The sequence below is a fragment of the Cyprinodon variegatus genome, unplaced genomic scaffold (assembly GCF_000732505.1).
Source record: "Cyprinodon variegatus isolate N-32 unplaced genomic scaffold, C_variegatus-1.0 Scaffold178, whole genome shotgun sequence".
NCBI lineage: Eukaryota > Metazoa > Chordata > Actinopteri > Cyprinodontiformes > Cyprinodontidae > Cyprinodon > Cyprinodon variegatus.
The window spans coordinates 843,117-866,685 of record NW_015150631.1 but is presented as its reverse complement, the minus strand read 5'-3'; the positions used below and the strand labels follow the sequence as shown (position 1 = coordinate 866,685).

Genomic DNA, 23,569 nt, shown 5'->3' with positions numbered 1-23,569 from the left:
TAAAACAATTAAAATTCCTTCAAATATGGGACCGCACACATTTGACAGGTTTTCAATATCAGTTCTATTTTAAAATATATACAATATATAGAGATGTGAAATCAGAACTTTATTTTCTTTATATGTTTTTAAAAGCAGTTTACCAACATTAAAAATCTTTATTTTTTTTTTTTTATAAATATTCCTAAAATTGTAATTTTTAGTCTAGTGGGTGTTTATGTCTAATAGGGCCAATTTAAAACCGTCCAGTCTGGCCAGAAAGAGGAACCTCAGAGACTGAGTCTGATCGCAGAGCGAGGTCAGAATGGGCTGAGGTGCACAGAGGACAGTGGCCACAACATGTTTGGAGGTTATAGCTGTTGAATCAGCAGATAGCTGAGTTCCAGCATCTTCCAAACTGTCTGCAGCCTTCTGATTGGCTCGATAACAGTGCATAGAGACTTGAATTTTATGAGTTTCAATAGTCAAGAACCTTCATCAGACCTTAGACCACCTAGTGCAAAGCATTGCAGGCCTCGGTGCTCAGCTCTGACTTTTTACACAAATCTATTCTTTAATTGTTTTTTTGTTTTTACTGTCCGACCAAAAAGTAACCTGCTTGTGCAAAAGGATGATGTAAAAGTCAGAAAAATTGAGACATGATGGTTCTGACTGCAGACGCTTTGAAAACTATTAGATATACATCCAATTTATTGACACATGGAAGCAGCACAATTATGGTCAATGAATGGTTTGGTTCTTTCCAAGATAAAATATAAAAAAGAACAATTTAGATTTAAATATATTTGATAATTTCTCAATTTCTATCTTTCTATCTCTTTCTATCTTAAATCTTTGATCCTAAATGATTAAATCTTGTCAAGTGAAAGTATCTTTCTGCACAGACAGAAAACATTACTTGTTTTGAGCACCTTTCCCCTCAGATTGAGTGTTTTTATCATGTGTTTAGACACCATTTTATGTAGAGTTAAAGAAGAGAATTGTGCTGTTCAGACTGCCATTTAAAAAGTTGCATACTGGATGAAACACAAAAAGATCTGGGCAGTATTTGCCTTCTGTGTGAGCACAAAGGTTTCAGCATACCGAGACATTTGGGACGATGTCATTCAGCTGTGTGCTAAACAAGCTTCATATGGGATGTTGCTCAAATTTAGGCATATGAAGGCAAGTGACCTAAAACTTCTGGCAATAACCGTTTGACATCTGAAGTTTCTGTTTTAAGTGTCCAGAACCTTTGGTGTAACTGTAGGACAAATATCCCAAGACACATGGGCTCCTTTCTGATAAATGGGGAAGACAAAAGAACATACCCTTCCTGCAAACCAAAGACATGCTTCATAAGTGAGAAAATGTCCAGTCACCTGAGCCTCCTCATATTAACAGCCAGAGCAGTATTCAAGAAGTTGAATTCAATGGGATCTTTGCAGAAAATGGCTGGTAAAGGACCCAAGTGCAAATAACTATGTAGAACTTTATACCACAATTGAAACAGACAGCATTGATAATAGGACAGATTGTCAGTTTGGATTCAGGCTTGTTAAATTGATATTTTCTTTTGCTAAAAACTAAGGTATGTTGTTCAAATAATCAAATAATCAGTGAGTGGGTGCTGGTAAAAATTCAAAGGTAATTCCTGCAGTTATTTCAACTACTCACATGTAGAAACATGTTAAAACTGGAATGAATGCAGATGAATGAGCGAGCAGAGTTGGTGTAAAAGTAAAACTGATGCAAAATGTTCAAGGTTTATTGTTTGAAATGAGTTCTGTGTGTTTGACAGAGCCGAGTGTTTTTAGTGAACTGATTTGTGAACTGGACATCAGGATGAAAGCTGGGCCCACTCCTGAGTCCGCAGCCACCTTTCTTCAGGGAACCTATTTGATTTGCAGACCCAAAGCATGCTGGGTATCTGGGAAGCTTAAGAACTGATCTGTGGTTAAAGACAGGCATGCAGAGCAGTTGAGAAAAAAAGGAAAAACTGTTAAATGCAAACTGTGTATTTAAGAACTTTACCATGAGCGTCAAAGAATTCTTCGTCCGAGCTGTCATCCGAGTCCCGCGCTATGCTCTGCATCCTCCATTCTGAGATGCTGTGACGCGATGGGCTCACTGTTAAACGAGAAGAAACAAAAGGGCTCACTGTTATTAGGAGACATTTTTATTTTTCCAGCTTCTTTTTAAACAAATACACGACCAATAAGGCAACCCCACATCACCAATCTCATGCACAAACATGGTGTTATATAAACATGCAACAGTCTCTGCGGTGCGCTAATGGGCTGCATAATGGTCAGGGGTGATGTGTGAAAAGTGAGACCCAACGCCGCCCAAACTCCCAAAACCTAAGGCTCCAGAGGAGGAGCGTGTTGCGCGCTAAGAGTCGGTCCCGTCTGTCACATGTCTATAACCGACACCTCGTGTGTGATTAAGGCAGCGGAGGAGAGAGGGGTAGGGGCACAGCTGTGGCTGTCAGGACACACAGACAAAACAGCAGATGGGGGAGGGATGTGGGGGATCTGTGATGTCAGCACTGCTGCTAAAAATAGCTCCATGGAGGACCACGAGGGGTGGTGGTGGAGAGGTTGTTCCAGAGGGTGAAATGAGGTGGGCAGGAAGAAACCAGGGGTCCATGAGGATGCTGCAGCGAACACCATCTTAAAGGAAGGATGGTACATGGGCGTGCTAGGACATGTGATCTGTGATGTCAGAGGTGATTCTATAAATAGACCCAGCTATGAAAAAAAACTGCTGAAGCTAGACACTCGTACAAGGGTGAGAGTACGGAAAAGCACTGTGGATAAAAGTAAAAAGATCTAACTGACTATACTGCCACGTGAGCACGACTGTCTGTGTGCTACTATACCTCTGACCAAGTTATTTAAAGGTTTTTATATGTTGTCTGCTCCTAAATCTGCCTGCATAGTAAGCAGGTCCAAGGGTTACGCTGGGGTTACACAGTTATAAAGCAGCTTCCCTCCATAGTTAAGACACCTGTGTTAAAACATGTCAATAACATCATACACAAAATGTCCCAATTAAAAATCAGAAAAAAAGGGTCAATTATGCGGTGAAATTGACAGTACTAAAGATTTTGCATTAAAATCTGAATTATTATATAAGATGGATAAAATAGGAAGGTTATTTAACTGAATCAAGAGCTGCCTTGATAACCGGGTTATAGCTGATAGATTTGATTAAACAAGTATAAAATATGCAAAACGGATCCAATTATATTGTAAGGTTAAGATGGTGATGTGTCAGAAGTGCTACATAACCGCACTAAAGTTTAAGTTGAACTGAACCGTGAAAAACGAGGCTGGACCCAAGGAGCAGAGTTTATCTTGGCATCACAAGATAAACTCTGCAGGACAGAAATAAAAAGGAGGACAGAAATAAAAAAATGAGGATCTCCAAAAACGTTAGAGATCTGCTAAATTTATACGGTAAAATATACTGCTGCAATAAAAAGCTAATTTCACTTCATTACTTTTTCCACGTCTTTACTCTCCTCAATTATTATAAGAAATCTACAAGCTAAAGGGAAGACACTGGCTTGGTTCAATGAGGTGTAAATGTACAGGACCTATAATATTTTGTAGGTTTGGTATAATTTCATTAGTATTTGCGTGAATCATTTTATTAAAAGAGCATAACATTTGGTATTTAGGATTTGTAATATCTTATTTAAAGAAAAAAAAAAAACATGAACTGATCTATCCAGTGAGTCTTTGGAGAATTTGTCACCAAGGCTGCCAGCAGGTTCATGTTTCTGAGCTTCTACTTTATTTAATCCAAGTCAGACAGGAGGAGGCAGCAGCACCCATGGAGTGGCGTCTCCACCTGCACACTATCTGGTCTATAAACCTGGATCCTGGAAAAATCCAGTTTAAAGTTTAAGCTACCCGGAAAAACACACAAAGGATTAAAGTTATAGGTCTGTGGCTCTTAGGAAAGAACAAAGTGTATCTAATAAATTTGCCCAACTGATTTGGAAACTTACTGGGTTCTTTCTTTCTATTTTAGCTGTTTTTATTATTTTATTTATTTATTTTATTATTATCATTTTGGATTTTTGTTTTAATCCTCCTCTTGTTTTAACTCACGTTATATGTAACATTGGAACATCCCATTTAGAGAAATGTATAAATTCTCTCTTTGTGTAAAAATGTAATACTTATGCTTGCTCTATAGCTTAAACTTGGTCATAAGTTTGAGACTCTTTAACTTAAAACAACTGTATTAAGGTATATCAAGATGGCACTTGATATACTTTCTTATCCCATGTAGGTTCTGACGGTGAAGACTGATTTGCTTTATGACTGACTCGTGGTACAGATGAGAACTGTGAGAAGAAGGAAGAAAGGGAAAACATGCAATAGTTGATCTGTGTTGGACAGAGGAGACCACATGTTGAGGACGCCGTTCACCTCCTCTCTTGGATGAGCGGGAGGACCTGGATGAGGTGGACCACTGCTTGGTGAGCACACCTCGTGGCTGCAGAGTCTCTACTGATCTAGTGACTGTTTCGTCAGCCTCAATGGAGCTAATTGCTTCTTTGGCCTCCTGCTCTTTGTCTGGAGATGGAGCACTGCCATTGGCTTCTGTCGCCTCCTCCACCTGGCAGTATTGGGCCATCTTCGTGGCTAAGGCTAGCTGGGTTTCCAGCTCCAGCTGCCGGATGTTCTCAATGGTTAGACCGTACCACTCATCCTGCCAGCACCAGGCCTGCCGGTGGGCACGCACCATGACCTTTCTCAGCCCTAAAGAAAAATAACAAGCAGTCAAATGGCTAACAGACTTTGAAAAAAAAAAAAAAAAAAGAACAACATGAAAATCCACAAATCCAGATCTGCTCACCAACATCATGAATGAAGCGTTCAATCTTGGACTGCATGCCCCAGTATCGAAACTCCACTTTGCAAAGTTTGTAGGCACACATGATGGGAGTCTTCCCTGGGTTGTTGTTGTATTCCTCTATCCAGTCATCCTGCAGGGGCCCCCTCTGGGTCTTCTCCGACTTGTAAAGCCTCGGGTCCTCCTCTGCCTTGTACTCATGTGGGGGGATGGGATCTGTCACTATGTCGATCGGGTCTGCCAAAAAAAAAATCGGGTTTCAGGCAGCAGTAACAGATGGAGCCAGCTGTTTGGAATAACGATGGTTTTGTAATCATGTCATAATGGGCACAAGAGGAGCGGCGGAGCAGAACATGTAAAAGCCCGTGTTTAACAGGTTTACATTCTTTTTAAAACCAACCCAGACTGTTTACTGGATGGGTTACATAAGAGAGACCAACTGACAAAGTCATTCCAAACAACTGCAGATGGATCATTGCAAGCTTTTTTTGTTTGTTTTCTATAGTAGTGTGCAAAAGGTTGAACTTTTAATCCAAAATAATGGTGGATGGAAAACAATGGCCACTTACAGATAATCTTTTGGACAAATTGCATTGTTTTTATTCCTAGAGCATTTATTTTTTATTAAAAAAAATAATAATAAAATAAAACTCAAGTTCAGCTTCTCTGAAATTTACATACAGATTCTTTATAAAGAAGTGCTATGTTATAGACCAGATGAGTGTGGACTTGGGACCATTTGCAGCACCTGAAGTATATTTTGTGGCCCCTGACCATAGCTGAAGAATATTACAAATTTAGCCTCCCAGCAAATGGAAACTTTGTAAAATCTCACCCTAAAAAATGAACAATGACAAATGTTTATGTTATTGAACTGAAATTGTTACGTACATCTAAAAGTACTACTTATTCTGCTTAGAAGTATTTTTGTTATTATTTGCTTTTATTGCTTTCTTTATTTTCCAAATCAAGTAAGTGGGGCCAAAGTATCCAAAGAGAACTTAGCACCCCCATTCATTACATGTGTCTGAATACAACTGGGCTTTTGCAAAATAAAAATAAAAAATAAGAAACATTTTTTGTTGCTGGTAATAGAATAACATCCATTTGTTGACCAACAAAATAGAAAAAAAAAACTGAATCAAAAAGTAAGAAGCTGTACATATTTCTTAGACCCTTTTTCCAGATCTACAGTACAACAATTTATTCTTTTCTTCTTTGTTTTTATTTGAATATTGCATATTAATTTATACCCTAACTTAAAAAAAGAAAGTAATTGACTCTAACTTTATGATAGATCTTGAGTACTTAAACTAGGTGATTTTGGTCTGTAGATCAAAACGGTCAGACACCACTAGCCTAAACAGCTATGGAGAAGAATGCTGACTTGATGGTCATCCAGCAGGCACTCATTAAGACACATTGCTGACTGCTGAGGGTGTTCTATTGAAGCATATTAACAAAAAATTTGTGGTAGGAAAAAGTTTAGTAGGTCAAAAAGCAAAAGGAAAAACAAAAGGACTGACTTTTCTTTCAAATCCTCTCAAAGTTGTAGTTAACCTAAACAATTAGCTGAATTTGCTTGGCCATCTTCACCCAAATTATCAGAAAAAACTTGAAAAAATATATAAGGGGCAATAAATCAACATGAGTTTAATTTCTTAAATAAAAATACAAAAAAAATAAAATAATTATTAAGCTGCACCTACATGTTATTGTGTATTTAGGGTTAAGGAATCTTACCGATAGTTCTTTGCCTCTTGTCGGCGGCTGATAAGTTAAAGACGTCTGCTTGGTCGCCTGTGTCGGGCTTGTAGTAGGTCTCAATGTCAATAGAGAACTTCTCAACAAAAGGACAGGTGTATCTGCAAGAGATCACCAGAAAAAATGAACCATAATAGACACGACTTACATCATGTATCCATTAATATATTAACTCTCATATGAAAGTAGATCGGTCTCAATTTTCACAAGCATACATATGTGATTCATACATGAACAGGACAAGATCCACGCATGCACAGAATGATTCACACAAGCACAAAAAAATCCACACAGACAAAGGACAAGATTCACAGACACATAGCAAGTTTGACACAACCACACAAGATCCACACATGCACAGAACAAGATTGACCAAAGTATTTCTGGTCTATAAATAATTATGCATTAATTAAAAAGAACCAGTGGTCTTTGAACTTCATTGTATTTGTATGTGGATTTTTGAGGCTCCCTTGACGTGCCTCGATACACAAACGCATTTTAACGTGAATCGTGCTGTGCTTCTGTGGATCTAGTTCTTTGTGTGTCTGGATTTGTTTGTACTTGTATGAATCGTGCTTTGCATGCATGGATCTTGTCCTGTTTATGTATGAATCACATATGTGTATTTGTGAAAATGGAGACCGATCTAGCTCCATACTCTCACTCTGAATGGCACAAGGTTATAAAAAGAGAGATGGAACATCCTCAATGATAAAGATAAAAATGGCAAGAGCCATGATCCACAGCTGTGCCTGGATTCTGCAGTAAAACAGTCTCTATTTAAACAGAAATGACAGCATCCTATTTTAGCATCTTTATCAGAGAAAAACAGATGAATAGAGTGACAATGGGGGTCATGCGAGCTAGACACTGGTTGTGCAGCTCCTTTAGCATGCTAGGTAATGCTGAGGTCTGTAGCCTCATTTGGATTTCAGAAAAACAGATCACCCTGAATCAAATTTCTTTTCTTTTTAGTTACACTGCCCTGTGCAACATCCAATAACATTTGAGCACCAGTTGCAGACCCTTAAATATACCCATATCATTACTTTATCAAACTGCTACTTTGTGCTTTGCAGAGGGGCTCTATTTCGAGCTAAAAAAAAAAAAACTATGACTGCTGCTTTGTTGAGAGAATGCAAACCTTGTTCGGGTGTAAGGGTAGGCATTCCAGGACTCCTCTTCGACCCTCAATGCTGCTTTGGGCAGGATGGAGCGGAACCAGCTGGGAATGTGCATGCCGATGTGGTAGACCTTGTGCGTATACTGACCCGCCCCACCTGGTCCATCTGTGTAGGGCTTATTCTCCAGGATCTCCACCCCACTTCCTTCCCCACAGGTCTCTTCTCTGCTCTTTTTCTGCAAGTAAAACAAAGAAGAAAAAACTAAAGCAAAAGCTTTTATATTTACGACATATAGAAGCACAGTGTGAAGGTGTTTTAAACCTTATGTAGCAGAGTCAATTCTTTCTACCACTCTTAATGAGACAGTTCATCTTTTTCTCAATCTAAATTAAATGGAATTTAGAAATAAATCTAAATCTCTTTAATATGCAAAAGTAATCCCTCAGTGGAAAGAAAATATTTATATCTCTAAACATGTTTTAAAGCTTTACTAAGACTGATTTATAGATATTAAAACTGTTGAAACACAGAGTGATCTGCCACAATAGCCAACATATTTCATCACAGATGGACTGAGTCATCTATAACAGAGCCTAGTCTGACAAAACAATTAATTGCTTCCTGAAAGCTAAGCATCTTCTGAGTGCGTGGAGCCACACCTTCCCCATGTTTACATTCCAGGTGCAGAGCGAGGGAGCTGGGTGGAGACAGGAGGTGCAGTTGCTCAGACTTACAGCTAGGTGAGACAAAGTTTCACAATCAAAGTGATCACAGAGAAGAGCGGGAGGCATGGCCAGAGCAAGGACTGGGGATTGTTGGGAAATCAGTGAAACAGGAAATTTGAACAGCTGAGCAGAGTCCAAGTGCTGACGACAATAAGGGGGGAAAAAAAGCTGTAGAGGATCATAAATGTCAAAGTTTCGAAGTGTATCTGTTTTCTGCAGATCTAGCAAAAATGGGCCGTTTTATTCAGTCCATTTGCTTGATAAGGGAGGAAGGTTTCTCTGGTTTGCCACTGAATCAGTGGAGCAGCATGGAGGAAGTCATGCGGCATCCAGCACTCTGGACCTCATTACCTCTGACAGGTCCTTCATTAGCCACTCGCCCTGCTCTCAACAGCTCAGATGCAGTTAAAAAGACACAGCACAGACGCCCCGGCATTATCAAACCAGCCCCACAAAGCATGAATCCAAGCCCACTTTATCTGAGATCCGCAATGACAGAGTAAATATATGCTCAGAGACACAGGAGGAGATCTACTGGACCTTTAGATGCCATCAGAATTTTATGTTTAATTCAATTTAAACACAACGATCAGTAGAAAAGTCCCCGTAAAGTAAATAAAACCAGATCCAACTGCTTCTTTATAATTTACATACAGTTACATCTCGTATCTTTTCATCCATATTTATATTTCCACTTAATGTTGTTCTTCACCCGGATATAAAGGCCAGAGTGTCGAATTAATTTGATCACTCAAGTTATTTCAAGTTCTGCTTCATGAAATGAAATGTTGATCAATTTCCACTTCGTCTCTTCTTCATTAAGGAGGTAGATAAGATGTTAAAAGCCAATATCAGTACTGATAAACATAGAAATTATTTTGTTTGCAGAATATTTCAATGTTTAGATACTACTTCGCTGACAGGATGGGAGTCACATCCTGGTTTCTTTCTTGGTGCTGTCGACTCACTGGGCCTTGTTTCCTGTCAGAGATGCACTTAACTCCAAAGATACACAGAAGCTGCACAGCCGTATGGTTCGGCTCGAACAGAGGAGCAACAGCAGAACAGTCTAACATTTCATCCTCACTTGATGCATTTTCTTTGCTCATTACTGCAAATCCCTGCAGAGTAATGAAGAAATGATCGCTTGGCTATCAAATTAGAAGGTGGCAGTAGGGCAACGGAAATAAGCGGAGATAGAGTGGGCGTGCTGAGCGAGACATGGCTAAGATGTCCTAAGGCCCTGTCTTCCATCCATGAGGCCTGTTGTGGATTGGCGTCAGGCGGGCCTATGTGTGGCTGCTGCCCTGGTAACCTGCAGCAGTGCAACTCGGGCATACTGGCGTCTCTCGCCAATCCTTCCTCAGAGCCACATTTTTTTTTTATTCCACATTTCCTCTTTTCATTCACTCTCTCATGAGCAAAAACCTGACCACCGGCATGCGGGCTGATGTGTGACGGCATGGTTGCCATGGTGAGAGAAGCCTTACAGCAAAGAAGCTGTGTAGAGATGGTGAGGTCAGTGATAAAGGTAACTATGGGTCAATAATGCAACACTCCTAGAGTGCTGGTGGATGCCTGAGAAACTCAATGTTATATTTCTGCCACGTTGGTCGTGTCCAGCTGTCAGTAGAGATCTGTCTGGGAAAAAAGCGGATCAGAACTAAAATGTTTCGTAGGGCTGATACTTCACAATTAGTCTAAGGCTATCAAAAAAGTACTGGAGGAATAAGAGTGTGCTGTTTAAACTTATATAAAACGTTCTTTTTATGTTTGTCCGGGTAGAAAAACACTTAAGTCAACTTCTGCAGGACTGTAAACGGTGCTTTATGTTGACTAAAGGAGGAAGTTCAGGTTGATTTACTTAATGCTATAGTTTCTCCTGCAAGCTCGTTTTTCCTTCATAAAAACATATTGCTCATTCATGTGAGCTTCCTGACTGTTATCACCAGATTAAACACAACGTCTATCTATCATGCATAAGACTGGACAAACAATATAACCCAGTCAACCCTAAAACAAAATGATAGTGTAAAAGGATATCTTCTTGTATGCATGTATTCAGGGTTTATAAGGAGTACTGAGAACATTTTCTATCACAGCCTGAGACATAATGTCACTTCCGTATACTCTCAGTATTTCACTGTTCATGCTGCCCACAGCATAACCTGCTTCTTACATAAATATATCCTCATTTGCACCAGCCACAGGAAGGGAAATTTGTTGTTATACCATTAACAGCTTTATATTATATATTCTCTTTTTCATTTTCACCACAGAACTCTGTGTACATTAATAGGAATTTAGGTCATGCATTAACACAAAGCAGTAAATAATGGAAATAGATCTGTAATCTACCTTGCAAGTCTGTCTTTTCTACAGCTGCATTCAGTCTCTCAACATCTAGAGGTTTTTTCACATTCTCAGTAGAAAATGGCCCAACTTAGTCGAATCAGATTGTAAAAGCTGTGTACAGCTGTTGTTCGGAACAGATTCCTCTTTTCGGTTTAGGTCTGGGGATTAACAGGCCATTCTAACATATGGTCTTAAACCATTTCATTTGTATGGTTAAGGTAATTGCTGATAAACTGGCTTTGATCTAAACTCCTTTAGGTTTTCTTTCATAACTGCCCTGCATTTAGCTCTTTCCATCAAGCAATCAGCTCTCAGCAACTTTCCTTCTTCCCCAAAGCATCACTTCACCACTCTTTGGTGAAGTGATGCTGTCCTCATCTGACCGTATTCCACATATAGAAAAGAACCGCTTTGGATCTCTGCAGCTCCTCCGGAGTCATACCCCCGAATTTTCTTTTTCAGTTGATGGAGTTAACAGTGCTCTGTGAGACGTCTGTACAACCCTCTACCGGAACCATTTCTGTGTCCCTTGACCCTAATAATGTTTCAAGAATAACCTATGCTTGTATGGGAACTAAACTGCACATTAGCTGCTTTTAACTTGCAAATGAGGTGACATCAGGTGACATCTGAAGGAAAACTGGCAGTCATTTCTATTTTAAGGGATAGAATAGTGATAAAACCTGCATTAAATCAGGTATTCTTTCCTTGGCACAATTCTTTGAGCCAATTTATAGCAGGAAATCTTGATAAAACCCCCCAAAATGTGAATGAATCTAAGGCGTTTGAATACTTTTGTAAAGCAGTGCAGCTTTGCATCAGACTGACCTGAACTTGGATTATCCAGAATCCTAAAAGCACTCTTTGTTCCTTTGCTTTTTCCATGGCACACACAACTTGCAATCAATCATTTTGCAATTTGTTGTGGAAAAAAAATATCTCCCCTGCTTATCTTCGCCTCGTCTGCTCCTTATAGCTCCTCGGTTTTTGTTTTTTTTCTATTTTCTCACCCCTGGTGGTTGGTTGGTGTGTGTTAGTGTGAGTGTAGGTGAAAATTAGGTGGGCCATGTGTTGTGCTGTTATCTCACCTGGATCATGTAGAGCTGGGCAATGCGGTACTCCTCCACACTCATGGGCATGGGGATGCGATACTCTTTAATGAGCATGGTGGAATCTTGGGGAAAAGGGGACGAGGAGGGATAAAAATGACCAGGAAACAGGGGTGGGGATGGGGAGGGAGGGAGGGGTGGAGGGAAGGGATGGGGAGAAGGGAAAAGGAGAGATTCTGGATGCTCCTATATGAGGCTCTTCAGATCACCGAAGGCTGCATGGAAAGTTCCTGTAGACAGATAAAAAAAATACAAATCAGAAACAAAATAAATATTCTTTCAAGAACTCAACCAAGAATTCCTGTTAAAAGACATCTATCCAGATCCTAACGAGTCTTAAAAAAAAATCCTCTACACGAAAAATAGAAAAAAAAAGAAACCTTCCCAAAGCTCACGCGTTGATGAAGAAAAAAGGAACCAGTATCATTACTCTCTGTTGGGTTGGAATCGGCGGGAAGCTCTGGAATCCGAGACTAGAAACAGCAGCTACCTGGACACAGTTCCCTTCTTATACAGAATCCAAGGCCCAGTCCACCCCAGCCCTCCGGCGCCGTCACATGGGGAGCCTCGCTCGGCAACAGAGGGATTACAGTTTAGTGAGGAACTTTACATAACTTTGCACAACCAAGGTTTCACAAATAGCTCCATCTGAGTTACACAAAGCTTTGTTTTCCAACCACTGGGCAGAAAGAGGTAGGTGTGGGCTATACATGTGCAGCGTGTGGGTGGCGTGAGCTGCAGAAGTCTGCCGTAACCCGTGCAGGAAGACTAGTTCTCTGAAGCACAGCAAGTAAAAATCAAAACGTATCAGCGTGCATCACAATGAAGAGTGTGATGCACGCTGGTTTGTCTTAATCTCCTAAATGTCAACCGGGGTAATTCATTAACCGAAGAGGAGTCAATGTGCCGGCGAACAGCTAGTGAAAGTTCTAAAAAGACATAACATTACATAATAGCACATAAAAAACTGTGTTTGATCCTGAAAGTTTATAGTATGGCATACACAATCATGCAGGGGCCTAAAGATTTCACTCACACACAAACTCCATAAAGATGGGAGGCCGCATCAAGCTATCGTTAAAGATAAAAGCGAATAGAGTTGTGCATGAGTTTATTAATCATAAGCTGAAGGGAAGAAAAAAAAAATGTGTGGTGTGATTGCAGCTGGAGTCAGAACATCCACAGCCACCAGACACAGAGGTATACAGGGCAGTGGGCTTCCTTCATCAGAGCCACTCCTGAGTCTGAGAAACATTTAACCTGGGCTAAGGAGAGAGCAGGAGTGGCAATTTCTCTGTTCACAAGTCTTCATCTAAACTGAAAGTGCATTTTGTATTTTACGAGGAGATCAACGTCCCAGATTCGAGCTGGACAAGCTGAAAGCTGCTTTTTATGTGCTTTTTAAATTAGAATAGTCTCATTTACTGAGAAACTGATTTAGTTGGTTTTTTTTTTTTATTAGCTGTAAGCAATAATCCTCAGAAATAAACGAAAATAAAGGTCTGAATTGCATAATTCCGTTCGTAATGAATCTATGCAATATAAAAACGAATTACCGAAACAAAACAACATTTTATTGGTAGTCAAATTGATCAAGATGTACCTGTACTCTATTAAACAGAAATGCTACAGCATACACTAAAATCCATCCAAGCTTACAGCAAAAGATGAAGCCAATATCGTAACACAGCTTAAATTTGCTTTGAAAACTCTGAGAACACTGCCTTACATAATCACAACATTAACAAATGTCTGACCCATGGCAGCAGCTGGACAAAGCTCTGGGGCTCAGCCATTCTGGGTAATCACTCTAATTGCACTAATATTCCCACTGCGTCACTTTACCCACCAAACAAAGAGCAGCTCCTGATGTGACCAATATTCCTGTTCCTCCTCATGTCCACTTCTGCAACACCTTACTGCAGACAAATCACTCCAAAAACCTGATGTACCACAGTGATCCGGTTAAAAGAGCATTACATTTCCATTGTGCTGCATACTATTCTTCATGTTTGTTTTCTAGGAAGTAACAATGCCACAAGAAAAAAGAAAAAAAAAATCAGAGCAGAGGGCCACGTTTTTCTGAAAATAACTGCACTCTAGGGGAAATGTTTGGAGATAAGTAGGCTAGCTGTAGGGACTCTGAAGAAAAGCCCGTGGCCCGACAGCCTTAAAGGGCTTTAGAAAAGGGAACCAAACTTATTAGAGGAAGGTCACTGCTTAAGCCTCGACATGCTGCTGAAAAAAATGGGTCAACAATCTGAACTCTGATTCAGAAAATTTCCTTTCATGAGAAAGATGAATAAAAAAGGAAAGCGTGCAATAAGAAATGTTAAAAGAACTGCTGACCACAGGAAAAAAAGATGTTTCTAGTCAACAACAGGCAACCACTGAAAAGAAGGTGGACTACTTCAGACAGGTCACCAGTCCAGCTGAGACAAAGCCAGCTCAAACCATCAAACATAAAGACAGACATAACTGGGAGTAACTTAGAAACACCAGCTAACCCAAGATGCATGATGACTGTGCGAGGAAACTGGACTACATTGGAAAAAAATTTGAGGGGAGAAGATGCAAACTACACACAAAAAGACTAATATCAGCATTTGAAAGGATTCCTGCAGATACAAGATTGCAGCAAACTGTGAGAACTCGAAACAATGATGTCTTTAAGAATCCACTCAGTCTCCTGATAGAAACGTATTATTTCAGTTAAACCTAATAAATTTTGACCAATCAACCAATAAATAAATGATTTTTTTGCAACGGCTGAAGAAGCAGATTTATTTGCGTTCTTACAATCCACGTTTGGCTCAGTTTTCTAACTTTGTGAAAGTATCACCAGTCTTTATACAACAGCTTGCAGCTCATATAGTTGTATTTAAGCAGCAGTTATTGTTCAGATTTGTTTAAAAAAATCTCTTTCAATGATTATTTTCAGACTAAAAACATCTCAATGATCCGATTTCCAGGTGCAGATGCTTCTCTCTTGCAGATTGGAATCTGTTCGCTCTCCCACTGTTCTTTTTTGGATTCCGGTACAGATGCTGTCCACAACATTGGACCTGTACTGCTCAATCCACCAGCATCCCCCAGAGAGGACTGGCACCATGGTTGACCCAGAAAAAAAAAAGGCACTCTCACACACAGAGTTTAAAAATAGCTCAGTCACAATAATCCTAGCATACGCAAGCAGAGTGCCTGACGTTAGTTCAGAGAATATGCTCATTCCCGTCTAAAAATACAGCCTCTGCCCCCCCTCCATCAGGCAGTGACGCAACAGCGGCACACGCCAATGCAAGGGGCTCATCACAAAGCAGCCTCCAGTGTTTCAGCTCCGGTTTCAACAAAGCAAAGCTATTGATAACTACAGCATTCCTCCTTAAAAATGAGAACAATCCACTAAGGAATGAAAAGGATTTTTTTTTTCTTTTTGCAAAATCACATTGTTGTGTTTTTACGTTTATGCAGACCTAGGCTCTAAAGATCACGGATAACTTCTTTAAAGGAATTTGTCACGGATCAGAGAAAATCTGCGGACAACATGTCAAATTAAATCAGTGGCAACAGGAAACGTAAGTGACATAAACGCAGGAGAAGCTTCTTTTCCAGGAAACCAAAAAGCTCTATTTTCCAACACGCAAGGCTCTATGCTTTACCACATCAATGTCAAGTTACATTAAAATATCCGTCTGCAACAGCAAAATATGACATAAGATAGAGGACTATATGCACATAAGAGAGGGTGGGCCCCCCAGGGATATGCCATCAAGCGCAGAGCCTAAAATCAGTAGCTTCATGCAGGCTGAATGTTGCAGCTAAGCCTCTTTAAAAAAGTGAAAAACATTAGCCGCTGCAGTGCCTCTATGTTGGACTTAGCCTTCTCAATTCACTGTTGCAAACACAACCTAAGCCATTGACTTGAAAACAAGTCAAAATATGTAAACATTCAAAAATAAGATCTTCCTGCTGAGCTGAATTCAATGTTTGTAAAAATACCTTTCAGGGTTTTCTAAGCTCAAGTTCTGACTTTGTGTTTGAACAAAGAGAAAAATGTCCTCCACATTCTTTGCAAGTAGTAGCTTTAAATCTAAAAGAAAATGAAGGAATTTATTTTGTGTTTGCTTTTTTTGTCACACTGCCACTAACAACTGCTATCATGCAGTGGTGATGACAAGCAGGAAGTCCCGCCCACTCTTCTTTGCAGAATTGTTTCCATTTATTCACAATGGAAGATTTGTGTTTTTAGCATGAAAGATCTGCTTAAAGTTATGTCCTAGTATCTCAATCAGATTAAAAACCCTACTTTGACAAGGTCATTCCATTAATTCCAGTCTAGGTCTTAGTTTATACAAGATATAAACAGTCAAAACAAAAACCAGAATGTTTCTCTAAAATATTTACTTTTAGACAAATTTGAGGTGGACCAAATTTTATTAAAGCCTCTTTTTGTCATCCAAGAGTGACAGTAATTTATTTCAGTAATAGATTTTAACAATGATCACAGTGATACTGGGGTAAATCAACAGATGTCTCTATAGAAATGAGTTTTTTTAAACCCTCTCCAGCAGATGCTGTCGCTCTGCCATCATGTTATCCTGAGCGGAGCTGTCCAAATAGTTAAAAATTTTAGATAAAATTACGTAATTTTGCTGTACAGACCTCACTCACGCATCAAGCATAAATCAGGCCTAACTCTCCTGGTTATACCGTTTTTACTCAGTTTTTTTCCACCATTACTCATGTTTGGAAACTCTGAGAAATGTGAAAGAAAGAACCCCATAAGTTAATCATCTGTTCTTTACTATTCTTTAGAACAGGAAATGCCATGATCAGGGAAAATGTGGTTATTGTTCCCTTAAAGACTTATATTTGTGATTCTTGATATTTTTGTCAGCTTAACATTGTAATTTCTACATTTTTATTCTACGGGTCAGGCAGCAGACAGGCTTTTATTGGAACAAAGCACTAAATACCTTGAATAAAGCCCAAGAATGCCAATTTAAAAAAGACTTGATCAGCTAACATATACAAAAGAAGCAAATTATTTTTCAGTGTTCCTGAACTTTATCTAATATTTAAAACAGGTTGGGGTTTTAGGTTTTGATGCATTAAAAAAATATATTAAAAAATAAAAAATCTCTTATCAACCGAAAAGCTGAGCAAGAGATAACTTGCCAACTTGAACCCCTGAATTATAAAAAGGCATCTTGAGATAAACAGCAAATGTTTCCCCCCAAAAAATACAGAAAATAAATTTTTTTTTAGTAAAACAAGTCAAGAAATGTAGTCAAAAAGAAGTGCATTTTTTTCAACATACAAAGCTGAAATAAAGACATTCAAAAACTCATAAATGTGCTACCGATGTAACAAAGTGAGATCTGAATAGAAAGCTCCAGGAACCAACAGGGGGAACTATTACAGAGGCTTCTTACTGTCCCCCATGTCCTTCAGCAAGAATTGAGATGTGCAATGTGCCCTTGTTCTTTACTTATCCTGTCAGTGCAAAGGGAAAGCTAAAAATACTTGATACCCTGTGTGCATCCCCGCCACTGTGTTCCTTCTCTTTCTCCTCATCCTCTCTTCCTCCCACGGTGGCTCAGTGAGAGCTGCTTCTAAAAATGATCCAAAGATGGGGAAGAAGCGGACCAAGAAACCACAGAAGAGAAAAATCCTAAACCATATTTTATTTGCCATAAAGTACGATAACAAGGGTGAATCTCTTTAACAGCAAACACCATGTTTTTTTCTTAATTTGGTGATTAAAGCTGATAGTTAATAAATTAAAATATTACAAAAGAAAACTTAAAATATATATTTTTTTATAAAGCAGTATAATATTATGGCAAACAGGTTGTCTATATAATGACCACACTATGGTCTCTTTTAAATCATTAAGCAGTGAGCTGACTTTACATTTGTCCAGCTGGCATATAATGTTACCTGGAAAAAGGGAGAGAAGCTAAATAAAAACAAGGAAGAAGTTCACAGATTCCTGTGTCTGCGTACCTTTATGAAGAGTTTAATGGCAGGAAAAAAAGTAGGATAGGGAAAGAAGTACACAGGTAACAGGTATATGGGTAACAACTTAATCTGTCGATTATTTTTTAATTAATTGACTAATAATCAGATAGCAAAAGGTCCCTTAAAGAAGATTTTTTACGAAACCAGGTGAAACTAAAACTTTTTCCACCTGGGGAGTTCTGGATAGAGCATACTGACAGACGAAAAAGTTTTTTTTTTTTTTATCTTAAATGCAAAATTTTTTACATATTTTCTTTTTACAATATTGGTTATAATAGCTGCTTAAGGTGGGCTGCTCTGTCAGCTAAAGGCACGTGTTAGAGTCTCTATACTTCATTTGAGGATTAATTGATTACTAAATTAGTAGACAATTATTTCAATAGTTTATTAATCATGATGAATGCAATTAATTGTTTCATTCCTAACAACAGCTTTGAGATCAAGAGACTATTGACAGAATCCCCAAGGTAATACAACAGAAAACCAGTGGCTTAGGAAACTGGCTGTTTAAAGAGTGCCTCATCTAGGTTGAAACATTACGGAAACAAAAAAGAGTGGTAGGAAAAGGTAAGAGACGTAACAAAAAGCTGCACCTAACTTTTCACTGTTGCAATGTGGAACAATGTGAGAAATAGATAAAATGTACCAGGAATAAACTTACAAAAGATCAAATATGTACAGTTAGTTATTTTCTCATCAGGCTGCAGAGGTCATTCATGGTAAATTATAGGAGTGCACAGGCCAGATCAGTGAATCTAAATGATTCACACTAAAGCTCTGAGGGAGTTGAAAAACATAACAAGTTTCAGATTGGATAACCCAGCAACCGACTAATTAAATTCAGCTCAAATAAAATTAGTTGCCTTCAAGTGACGACTGAAAACTTCAATCTGCTTTGAAAACTGGAGTAACCGTTTTTCTCTCAGCAGTGCTCATCAGCATTATAAGAACCCACTGTCTCAAATAAACACCGTACTTAACTCTGATAGCCAAAATTAGACAACCCTGGACGCAAATGATGCTTAGATTAATCAGTAATGTGCCAAGGTTAAACAGGGACCCCCTCCTCCTCCCCTCGCTCTCGTTCTGAATGAGCTCTCAATCAGCCTAAATCAACTGCGCAGAGAGGGCTCTTACATAACAGCAGCAGATACAGGAGAGGAAAGCATTTTGTCCATTCCATTAACTGATTCCTGCAGCCCACAGGGTCGGAAATGCTTTTGTACTTTTAGGCAATATCGCTCAGACATCTCCATCACGGTGTGTTTGGCAGCAACGGGATATTGCTGACTCAAAATGAAGCTTTTCTTGTAATTGTGAAGCCAGGGGTGAATATATGCTCACCACCGTCGACACAAAAAGCATGACATAATGACTAGGAGGTAAAAAAGAAAACAATCTCCCTGTTACTTGAAATCTTGTACAAGGAAGCTAAGAAGCTCCAACTATCCAAACCATCGTGCTGATGTGACAGAGATCTAATGACTCCAGTTAGATGACACTTTTTCACCTCAGCGTAGCAGGAGATAACACAATCTTTTGAAAATAATAACTTATAATAGTTGGTAAATGTCTACTATAAGACATTTGTCATTATTTTGAAAGGTCCACCATTTCACAGCAATTTCCTTAAATAAAAAAGAACAACTTTTTGTATTATCCAATGATCCCAAATTATTTATTATAATCATTACTCTAAAAGTTATTACAGGTACTTTAAGTATCATTGTCTGAAGGAAATTCAGTTAAATTCTTTCAATACAAAGAAAAATCAAGTGCTAAAACCTGTTATTTTTTAATTGAATGCATATTAAATATATAAATAAAAAATTCATAACTTGACCTAAACCATACTGAGAAATTGTAGGGCTGTATTAAATGGGACACTTCTGAAAAGGGAACGCAGTCCATCGCTCTGAATAGCGTCTGCAAGGCTGTGCTTGTTTGTTCTGTTGATCCTGAACAGATCAAGGAACAGAAACCCTCCATAAATGGAAGCCTTTTAGTGTCATTGGTAAAAAGCATGGCTAGGAGATAAACTGAATTTTTTTGGTGGGTTATGTCAGAAATGTTTAGTTGTGAATTTCGAGTTGTTTGCCAATTAATCTCGCTTTAATAAAATGAAAAAACAAACAAAATTTTCAAATGTTCTTTATTCCATAAAAATATAATAGTTGTCCAATAATGAAACAAAACTTTACTAGTTTCTTTTTAGATATTCAGGTCTGAATATATTTTCCCTTTCTTATCAGTCAGTGTCTCAATGAATTCCATCCATCCATCAATTTTCCATCCCGCTTTATCCATGCTGGGATCACGAGGAGTGCTGGTACATATCTCCAGCTGTCTCCAGCGGGCCCGAGGCCGGGTACCTCGGACAGGTCACCAGTCAATCGCAAGGCAACATAGAGACAAACAGGACAAAGAACCATTCATGCACACACTCACACCTACGGAGAAGTTAGAGAAGAACAGTCATGTTTTTAGACTGTGGGAGGAAGCTGGAGTCCCCGGAGATAACCCTTGCATGCTCAGGGAGAACATGCAAACTCCATGCAGAAAACAGGAATCGAACCTAGAACCTTGTTGCTGCAAGGCAGCAGTGCTACCCACTGCCCCACTGAGCAGGCCTCTCAATGAATTAAATTTGTTTCATTTAATTAAATTCAAGAATACTTGTTTCCAACATCCATGGTTCTTCAAAGAGTCACAGCAGACGTTGATGGCTAGAGGAAGGAAGGACCTTATATGGCTGTCTGTATTACAGCTGATCTAAAAGATCCATTCGACTAAAAAAAAATGTAGCTGTATTGCCAACTCCACAGACCTTTGGAACATTTGGATTTACTGCCTAAGTACCACACAGAGCCGGTCAGTGCATGACATGCTGCCCAGTTTATTTATCAAATAAAGAATGTTAAAAATGTATTGGTTCACCGTCTCTTCAGACTTCCATCAATCAGACCCCTATTCAGCTTGAAGTCCGTCATATTCATCAAAACTGGACATATGCTACTTTGTTCTACCTACTCTTGCACTCCGTCACATCCCGATCTGTCCTGGAAGCACGATCTGTAAAGTAAGTCCATTGTGCAGGTGCAACCTAATATACTGCTGGGTTTCCATAAATAATGTGATTATGCTACTAAAATTACTTATTTCTATCATTAACTCAATAAAGAATGTTAATGCACACATTTAAAAAAATGCTTTAAGATTTTTCTGAGAAAGCTTTGATGCTTTCCACATTTTATCAGTTAAACTTCTTGTCTGACAGCATTATCGGACATGCTCTGAGTAGTCCGGCAAAATATGATTAAACCATGTTTATCTGCATTTTAGTTGTTTCTTTCTTTATACTATACTTTTAACATGAAAGGGAAACATAAAACTCAAAAGCACGAGATTTATGTTTAAATCCAAAGCCGAAAAAAAAACAGTGTAGGATGCCATTTCTGGCACTTTTAACACATATTTAAGGAAGCTTACCATTTTTGGGGAGGAAAAACATGATTTAGGTCTTTTTTACTAAATAAAATCGAGGACAACCCAGATGTATATCTAATTGCGCATGCGCAAATGAGCTGATGGTACGGCTCATGCTCCTGGGAAGGATCGGGTAACGACACAATCAATCTGCTTCTGATATCGCTTTTCTTTTCTTATCAAACCATTCCTTCAGGTCACTGGTGATCCAGGGATTTTTACTGGTATACCATCTCGCAAAAAAAGTTTTTTCAGCTTTCTGTGACCACTTCCTCATCGTTCTCTTTACCATAGGCTGCCTCTGGACGAGTAGGTTGGTTTCTGAGCTAAAGAAACCAGATATGATCTTATTTGCCCAGAGGTCTTAACGCAGGTGTATGCATTTCTGACATTTGCATAGAACTAAGCCCAAATAGTTATCTCTGGTCAGGTAGTTAAAAAACTGTTGAAACTTTGGAAGCGTAGCTGAGAGAAGCCTTGTTAATATATCCACTCACTGCAGCTAATGCATCTTAGATCTGTAGCTTAACAACTGGTCTGATGACATCAGAACTAGAGCTGGCAACAGCTGATAGCAGAATGCATGCTGTTGCTAAAATAATCTTAATGAACTCTCCTAGTAAATAGGATGAACTAACATTTAGCAAACAAACATCCACAAAACAGAAAAATAACAGTTCGTACTGACTTCCACCATCTGTTGAAAAGAAAGCAGGAGAGTGAAACATGGGAAACGGAGCTTCTTCAGCCATTTCTTAGTGAAACCCATCAAACTCCATTGATATTACGATGGCTGGGTCCTTGTCAGCTTCAAGTTCCACCCATTTGTTAGCCAGAGATCCCTCGTATCTCTATTATATCAGTGAAAGAGATGATTTGATTTGTTTAATGTGAATTAAGATGATTTGTTCATTTTTCTCTCTCTCTCTGTCACTCCTACTCTACATCCATGACATCCACATCCATCTTTAACTCATCTAGGATTATACAGTCAGTTCAAGTGTTCTAAAATGATGAAAAACTGTTTTGGTTGTAAACAAATTAAAATGCTTAGTTATGCATTATAATAACTTTTTAAAGGTAGAAAAAAAAAGTGACACTTAAAAGTCCATCCAGCATTCTTCTAAAAATGAAATAAAAACCAGCCCAACTGTAAGCAATAGATCAGAGATATTTAAACATCTATCTTGAGGTATGCAAGGTGTGCTTTAGTTACTCGAGTTATGTTTTTTTCAAGAGAATAGTTAGATTTTGAATAAAACATTATTTAAAAAATTTCTATACAGAATACATGTGCTTAATTAAATGGAAGCCTGGATTTCTTAAAAAAAAAAAAAAAAAAAAAAAGGCGTAAGAAACACTACAAAATTACAAACCAAAAGCACTATTTTAAAGCTTTATAGAAAATTCTACCAGGGGTGAAAAAAATGTGTCCTGCAGGCTATATTCAGTCATAAAATCCCTGACCTGTTTCCAGAACCAAATTTCAGTTTTCCAACTGTGGGTATCACCCAGTTAAACTTGTAAAGAAATGATTTTCCAGTAGGCTATATTATATTCGGTTTCCTGTTGTTTCATCTCTTTCCATCATTGCTTGAATGGGGAGGGGGTTACCATGGAGACACGGTGGATCGTTTCCTTATTGGCTGCTAGAACAAGAAAGTCAGAGTGACGGGGAAAGTAGAGACGAGGGGCTGCCAGGGCTCAAACTTCTTTCTCCTGTTTCTCCTGTCTCCACTTTCACTTTTGTCTGGTGTCTGTTCCTCTCTCACAGGTCACTACGCTGAACCGTCACTTCTGCCACAAACACTATTTAGAAACACATACCCTTCACCTAAATGTAGCAGAATAATGTTGTTTTCTGATATATAAACCACATATTCCTTGAACCTATATAACTAGGCAAACAAAAACTCCAGATTTTACAAACAAAAATTTTATTTTCCAGGTACTGTTGTTATATATTGTACATTTCACTACCCTTTGGACAGTGTGAAATAAATGGGGGGGAAAAAAGGCCAAAACCAGTCGATATTAATGCTCCTACTCTATACTGCAGAAAATACATTAATATTCAAATGCTAAACATCTCAGTACAAGTCCAGCACAAGTCCTCCTAGTCCTTTAA

The 23,569-nt window shown here is 38.8% G+C and overlaps 1 protein-coding gene across 4 annotated transcripts in view; it reads right to left on the bottom strand.

The window, feature by feature from the left end:
* pitpnm2 (phosphatidylinositol transfer protein, membrane associated 2) overlaps positions 1–23,569 on the bottom strand; it is a 57,162-nt gene that overhangs the window by 20,692 nt on the left and 12,901 nt on the right. For all 4 annotated transcript variants that reach the window (XM_015378767.1, XM_015378769.1, XM_015378768.1 and 1 more), the window contains exons 2-7: positions 11,911–12,161; positions 7,763–7,977; positions 6,598–6,719; positions 4,858–5,091; positions 4,428–4,760; positions 2,014–2,109 (exon numbers count right to left, since the gene is read on the bottom strand). In XM_015378767.1, coding sequence (XP_015234253.1) covers positions 2,014–2,109; positions 4,428–4,760; positions 4,858–5,091; positions 6,598–6,719; positions 7,763–7,977; positions 11,911–11,988 — 1,078 coding nt within the window. In that variant the 5' untranslated portion in view covers positions 11,989–12,161. The remainder of the gene's footprint in view (positions 1–2,013; positions 2,110–4,427; positions 4,761–4,857; positions 5,092–6,597; positions 6,720–7,762; positions 7,978–11,910; positions 12,162–23,569) is intronic.